At 38.1% G+C, this 7,432-nt stretch overlaps 1 protein-coding gene across 2 annotated transcripts in view; it reads left to right on the top strand.

Moving 5' to 3' along the window:
* Positions 1-7,104, top strand: part of SPPL2B (signal peptide peptidase like 2B) — a 27,914-nt gene extending 20,810 nt beyond the window's left edge. The window contains exons 13-15 of one of the 2 annotated variants that reach the window (XM_014962729.1): positions 907-984; positions 3,291-3,451; positions 4,455-7,104. In XM_014962729.1, the coding sequence (XP_014818215.1) occupies positions 907-984; positions 3,291-3,451; positions 4,455-4,742 (527 nt within the window). In that variant the 3' untranslated portion in view covers positions 4,743-7,104. Of the gene's footprint in view, positions 1-906; positions 985-3,290; positions 3,520-4,454 lie in introns of both variants that reach the window. The other variant, XM_014962730.1, reaches the window with a different exon arrangement.
* The last annotated feature ends 328 nt before the right edge of the window (positions 7,105-7,432 follow it).

Below are 7,432 nucleotides of genomic sequence, written 5' to 3' on the forward strand. Positions count from 1 at the left end.
CCCCAAGGCCTTCTCCTCAGGGCTGCTCTCCAGCCATTCTCCACCCAGCCCGGGGTTGTGCTGGGCATTGCCCCGACCCAGGTGCAGGACCCTGCCCTTGGCCTGGTTGAACTTCATGAGGTTTGCAGAGGCCCACATGAATCTCGTGGTTCAGTTTTACATGCAGTGAAATGAAGAAATTTAGAGAAATCTCAGGAGTTGATTTAGCAACTAATTTCGTAGTATAAAACATTTAATAGTGTAGTGATAGATGATATTATTTGTCCATTTGCACATGAATTGAGGGCACACACATACCACCACTCAAAACTTCGTAATTTTGTTAGTCACGTAACATCCAGTGTTTCTACCACACCTTCTCTCAAATTTTGATTTTGATAGTTTATAGAAGTATGCCTGGCACCACTGTAGATGAAAACAAGTGTGCATCTTCTGGCTTTTACACTTCTTCTGAGAAATCATTTGTCTGTTTTCTCATATTTAGGGAAATATGAACTGTGTCATCCCCATCCATGTCTTCTCCTCCCCCCAACCTATAATATGCATAGTCATTAACCATAAATTTCTATTGTCTTTACTAGGAGCTGGAAGGGATGAACTTACCCTTATTCGTGTTGTGAACACTGTATTTTTACAGCTCTTAGTTAGGGAAGGGATGATGTGTATTTGTAAACGTTAATTTTATTATTAGGCTGTTTCTGTTGTACTAGATTTGTGTTATCATATAGCTGGTCTGTAAGCTCTGCAGCCTCCTGAACGATGCTGTCATAGCAGTTAAACACCAGGGTGTCTAAATAAGTGTTTAAAACCAAAAAATCTTAAAAGTTTCTAGATCATGTGATGATTTTGTGTATCTTAATGTGTGACTGGGTTGAAAGCATGTTGAATTGTTCTTTCCTTTCCTAGGCTTACTCGTAGCCTATTGCCATAGATTTGATATCCAGGTGCAGTCGTCCAGAGTCTATTTTGTAGCCTGCACAATAGGTACGTATCACAGTGACACCTTAACAATATCTACAGAAGTTGCTTCCTTTAAAAGTATACATTGATCTCATATTACATACTTCTCTTTTATATTCTTCTTCTCCCTTTGCTAAAAATATTTCTGTTTAATAATAAAGTACTTTCAAGGCCAGACCTTCCGTCACAAAGTTTTGGATGTCATTTTCCTGGGCTGTTTTGTCTGCCATATGTATGCAGAGCTTCTTGTTACCATGGTTTGTCTCGCTATAACCCTTACATCTACACTGTCTTTATACGTGCTTGGCTACTGATTTCTGGTTTCTCAATTCATGAATCTTTGCATTTAATGCGTATGAGAATTCAGGTTCAGGTATATCTTGTTCTTAACTTCTCATATATTCTAAAATCTGTGACCTGTGCACAATGCAAAGAATTGTATTATGATGGCTGTAACACCTCCAAATTAGTTTTCTTCTTTAATTTTTAGAATACACAAAGTTACATGCCCTGGACTTAAAGATGACTAGTGAATAGGATTTTACAGATTTCTGTTGGCTTTGTTACAAAGTATGCTAGCGAAGACTTAAGACGCTTGCAGTTAATATCATGAAAAATTTTAATGAAAAAATGCTTTAGAAATTCTTTTGAAAAAATAGCAAGGTTCTTGAGGACTTACAGCAGAGTTAGAGGGATGCTTTTATTTCAAAGTACTAAATATTAAATATTTTCCTCTCAAATATACTGAAATGAAACTGTTGTCTTACCTGGTACTTTCACAGAAATTGTTGGGAAAATCATGTACTGATGAAGACTCAGCAGTGCACTATTGCAGGAATTAAAACTAACCACATACAGGGCTGTGTTAGGAACACTGAGCACTGTGGGAGAAGCGAGTGTTCCCCTCAGTTTGGCAGTTAAGACAGAGTCTTAACCAGGATTCCTTGTGTCAGACAGACATTGACGTACTGGAGAAAATGCAGTGGAGGCCATGAAGATGGCTGAGGGCTGAAGTACATGATTTTAAAAGAAGAGAAGGCAAAGAGGACACTCTGTTGCTGTCTACAGCTACCTAATGTAAGGATGCAGAGAAGACAGACAGGCTTTTCTTACAGGTGCACAGGGATAAGATGTGAGGCAATGGACTTAAATCACAAGAAGAAATATTTCAGCTACATATAAGGAACTGTCACTAATAACATACTGTGCCCTGAAAAAAACATTTTTGAAGAATTGAAAAAGTTATTGAGTATTCTAATCATAGAATCATTTAAGTTGGAAAAGATCCTTAAGATCATCGAGTCCAACCATTAACCCAGCACTGCCCAAACCACCACTAACCCACATCCCTCAGCACCACATCAGCCCATCTTTTAAATCCCTTCAGGGATGGTGACTCCACTTCCCTGGGCAGCCTGTTCCAAGGCTTGACAACCCCTCCTGTGAAGAAATCTTTCCCAGTATGCATCCTAAACATCCCCTGGGGCAACTTGAGGCTGTTTCCTCTTGTCCCATCACCTGTTCCTCGGGAGAAGAGATGGCTGTACAGAGTGAGGTCTCCTCTCAGCCTCCTTTTCTCCAGGCTGAACACCCCCAGCTCCCTCAGCTGCTCCTCACAAGACTTGTGCTCCAGACCCCTTACCAGCTCCGTGTCCCTTCTCTGGACACGCTCCAGCCCCTCAATGTCTGTCTTCATCTGATTATGAGTAAAAATCATTTGGATTTAGCTTCATTGTTCTGAAAATGTAATTGAAAATAAATACTTTATGCCATCCTAGCTTCTTCTGTTCTACTTAATTTTTGCAGACTATATGCAGAAATTAAGTAGAAAGGAATAACAAATTATAACATACAGCTGGCTTGTTTGTTGTTGGTTTGGGGGGTTTTTTTGTGATGTTGCAAGTTAGTAAGAAACAGCCAAAAACCAGGCCAAACAACAAGCACATGTTGTAATGGTTAAAATAATTGTCTGTATCTGACTTCATAAATACAATACGAGGCAAATTATTTCATCTGTTTGTTTTGCCTTTCTCAAACTGCTTAAGGGAATGATCTAATTGCCCAGGATGGACTATGCCGGTCACACTGCTTTCACAACATGTTATTATCAATAGAAAGACTGGAGTATCTCCGTTAAGTAAAGCACTATTCCCAGTTTACATTGTGTATATTATGCTTGTGTCTAAAGAGGCCTGAAAAAATTCTGGAGATGTTGTTTTACATATTTCTTGAAAAAGTTCCTGTTAGCATGCTCATCTGGCTAATTATTTAGTTGTTCTTGAGCAGGGCTATATCGAAGTAACTTTTTTCCTGGGTTTGTTTCCTTCCAGCATATGGCATAGGCCTCCTTGTGACCTTTGTTGCCCTGGCATTGATGCAGATGGGCCAGCCCGCCCTCCTCTACCTGGTGCCCTGCACTCTTCTCACCAGCTTTGCCGTCGCTCTTTGGAGAAAGGAGCTTGCAATGTTCTGGACGGGCAGCGGCTTTGCGGTGAATACCAGTTTGATATGAGTGTCTTCAAGAAATACTAATATTATAAAAACCTAACTAGAATTAAAGTTGAGTAAAATATTGCAGTATTATCAAACAAAACCAAAGATTTTTGTTCTGCTTGATTGTTTGCTTTCTTACATACTTTTTTTTTAACCTTAGTAAGGTCTTCTTTCTTTCAACATTTAAGTTTATGGCCACCTAAACTGGCTAGTGAAATGTAAAGTAGACCTTGTCTGTCCTTCTTGATTCTGCCATAATTTTACTGGCTGGACCTCTGTTGAAATTATTATGATTGTTGTTATTGTTGTTGTATTATAGAAAAGATAACATCATATTGTATAGATGTCCTTAAAACATTTTTCTTCATGTTTTTTCACAGCCTACTGCTTTTGAAGGTAGAAATATAGTTCAATATAGTAAATTATCACTTAGTTTCGCTGTGGTACAAATGAAATTAATTTGATTCCAAAAGAAATAATTCCTCTTGTGATGCATGATTATAGATTTTGAATAATTACTTAAAGGACAAATCTATCAAGCTAGAGGTTCCCCCCAGTGAGGTTTTTTATTATTTAATTATTTATGATAAACTTCACGATTTTCCTTTAGAGAACTGAATTTAACTATTGGAAAGATATTTGAGATCATCTGAAATGTGATGAAATAGTTAGCAGTTGTACACTGATAGGAAGGGTGGGCAAAGCCAGAGAATGAAGAAGTGCCAAAGTGCTGTTTGTCTGTTCCTGTGTAACAGCAGAGCATATCTGAAATCAGCAAGGAACAATTGGGCAGAAAGCAATTAAGCACATTTCTGGAAGAAAAATCCCTTTGTATACTGCAAAACACAAAGACAGGGTAACAGTATGCATGTGTCCACTACTGGAGAATGATAAGAGAGATGGTGGACCTTTAATCTTCATCTTGTATGACCATCACACCTCATAACTGGGCACAGTAATTCTTGCTTTCCATCATTCTGACTGTCATCTTCCATTTGCAGAAAGACCTACCTCAGCCTCCCTTGGTGATCGCTCCTGTCAACTGCCCTGAGCTTCCCAAAGACAGCAACGTACCAGCCTCACAACAAAACACAGAGCAAATGACCAGTCCTACCCTCCATGTGAAGGAGCTGCATAGCCCCACCTCAGCTGCAGAGGAGCCGGCTGATACCGACACAAAGATGGACCAGTCAGAAATTTCTGTTGCACAGAGCGAGAAACCAGCTGGTCAGAATAAGGACGACCTTGAAAGCAAATGCCTAAATGCAGAGCAAAAACAGCTGGAATAAACAATGTGATAAGAACTCATTATCTTCCCTCACAAACATATCCATATAAAACCAGTATGTATTTAGGCCTGGTTTAGTAGTGTTTGCGTTCATTGAGGAACCTCACTGGGAGTCTGATCATCAAATGCATCAACGAATGTTCTGCCTCCAGCTTTGGTACAGCTATACACTTCAAACATCTTTCTGAATTATGGTGCTCTACAAGGGTTCTAATGTATGGATTTCAATGATTTCATTTTATTAGTGAATGCCTTTGACCGTTCCATTTTCATTATACCGGGATAGTATTAAGAGTCTTTATTTACACAGTACTCTGTGCTTGTGTGGCTATTCTGCTGCTTTAGCATAGCGTAGGTTAACATAGAGGAGAAAAGCATTGAACAAGTCTGCTACAATGCTTAGTTGAGAGAAACATGATACTTTTTTTAGCACTTTCCCTGTTGTGACCTTTTACTTTACTTTTCCCTACTTGTCAAAGCCATTGATACAAGGGAATGCTTTAGTATAAACTGACATTCAGGAAATGCGGAGAATGGTTCAATTACCAGCCTCTGAAAGGATTTATACTACCGTGGTGCATTAAATGCATCTCTTAACTTTTTTGTCTTTGTTTTTACTTCCAGGTACCTGGGTTGGCTACTAGTCTAGTTTAAAAGGCAGGATGAATGGAGCTACAGAAAGATTTCTAAGCACTCGTATGAACTCTAGGGGCCATCTCTGAAAATAAATAGTGTTTGTTGCAGAACACTGGAAGCAAAAGCATATTGAGAATGTTAAATGTTTTAGAAATAAAATACAAACCAAATAGGTAAGAAAGTAGGTAGCAGCACTATACTGAGCTTAGTAGGAAGTATTTTCATTGGGAAAATGTTAAAGTCAATCAGTAAAAGCTCATATGTTTGGGGTTTTGAGCATCTACTTGTTATTTGTTTAAGGAATATAATTACAATTTCTAATTCTGAAGAAAATAATCTGGTGTTTTCATTCCCAGGAAAGCACATATGGTGCTATAGTCAGTTGTGATTTAAAGCTGCTTCTGCTCAGTAACTAATCAACTGCCTCATGTTTTGTCTTTGCCCCAAGAGTAGCCAAAGCATGGCCAGTCAGGTTCTGGAATGAGGCGGTGATCCAGCCTATTATTTTGCACCTCTTGATATATGTCATTGTGAAGGACTAAATTTGTGATTCAAAACTTCTTGGGGTGCAGCTGGTCTTACTTTATTTTCCTGAAATTGTGTGTTTTCCTGTATAGCATGATTGAGTCTTTTATGTATCAGCTTTAATACATATAGAGGGATGATGTTATTTGCATATTATTTATTCCATCTAAGAACATTTGGCTTTATCAAGGGTGTCTGTCCTATACTTAAACTACAATCCCAGAAAGCCTCAAATACTTCACATTGAAAATTAAATAGAAAGTGGAAGTATTCTAAGATCCTAGAATATGATTTCAAATTGCATGGAAGAAGTACTCTTCAGGGTATATGAGAGCCCAAAATGTCATTTACAAAAGTACCATCACAGTGACATGATCGGAGGCAGTGCTTTTAGAGTCTCCAGTTGGCATGTTGAGTTGTGTTCTGAAGGGCTCTCTTTTATTGTCTGTCTGTACATTTCAGCCATTGTCTTTTTGGTTCAGTCTTTCAAGAGTGCTTTCTTGGGTGATGACTTCTGTTTCTATGTGTCTCACATCGGGTGGATGCTATTCTATCTCTAGAATGTGAAAGGCTTTCTGTAAAACCACACTGGCTTCAGAGTTTTACCAGCTTCAGTTTAAAGCTTCAAGCCTTGTCTGATAAGTTGATTTAATGGTGAGTTCCTTGAAAGGCTTCCTGAGTCCAAAGGCCTACACTACATTTAATTTACAAATCACCTTAATGGGAGATTGTGTAGTAGTAAAGAAATCTGGTTTTCAATCTCCTCCTTAATGGACTGTGTTACTTTTGCCAGCAGTAATCTGAACCAATTATTACTAATAAAAAGCAGCAGAGACATTTTACTAAAAACTTCAGCCAGCTCGATTATGCCTTAATTTAAGTCATTGTATAAGTATGTATATTAAATTTAAAAAAAAAAAAATCTTGTGTTTAAATAATGAACTTGACAAATAGCAAGAAAACAAGTTTGGAGACTGACTCAAAGATCTATGTTTATTTGCCTTGATTGTCTTTCAGTCATAATGTTATTTGGAATAGTTTTTTATATACTTAAAAGCCAGTAGCTTGTTGACAGAGCATTTCATTTTATCATCTACTTGAAAGTGTATTTTAACATTTGTTCTCATGTTGTGGGTTAGGGAAGGGTTTCTTTCTGAAGTTGTTTGTAACTCAATTAAAATGGAAGAATTTGTAACACTTAACTCGCAGGCATTTAACAATTGCTTTGTTCCCATTACATGCTAGATAGGTCTGCTTGGAGCAGGTGCTTCACCTTATGTTTCCGGGGCTTTCCATCTATTTTTCAGTGTGTTTTTTTTTAAATTATTTTTATTTTCAAACTACAAAGATCAATGTTGAAAAAAACCTGATAGCTACTCAATGCAATCTCCAGTTAAAGTATGCAAACTTGCAATGAGTTACATACTTTGACTATTCCAGTACTGTACAAATCAGGTGACCCTGGTGCACCAGTTTGGCTGCGACTGTTTGGACCCTGATCCTGGGCAGTTCAATCACCTTCTTCAAAAA

The sequence above is a fragment of the Calidris pugnax genome, unplaced genomic scaffold, assembly GCF_001431845.1.
Source record: "Calidris pugnax isolate Ruff unplaced genomic scaffold, ASM143184v1 scaffold952, whole genome shotgun sequence".
NCBI lineage: Eukaryota > Metazoa > Chordata > Aves > Charadriiformes > Scolopacidae > Calidris > Calidris pugnax.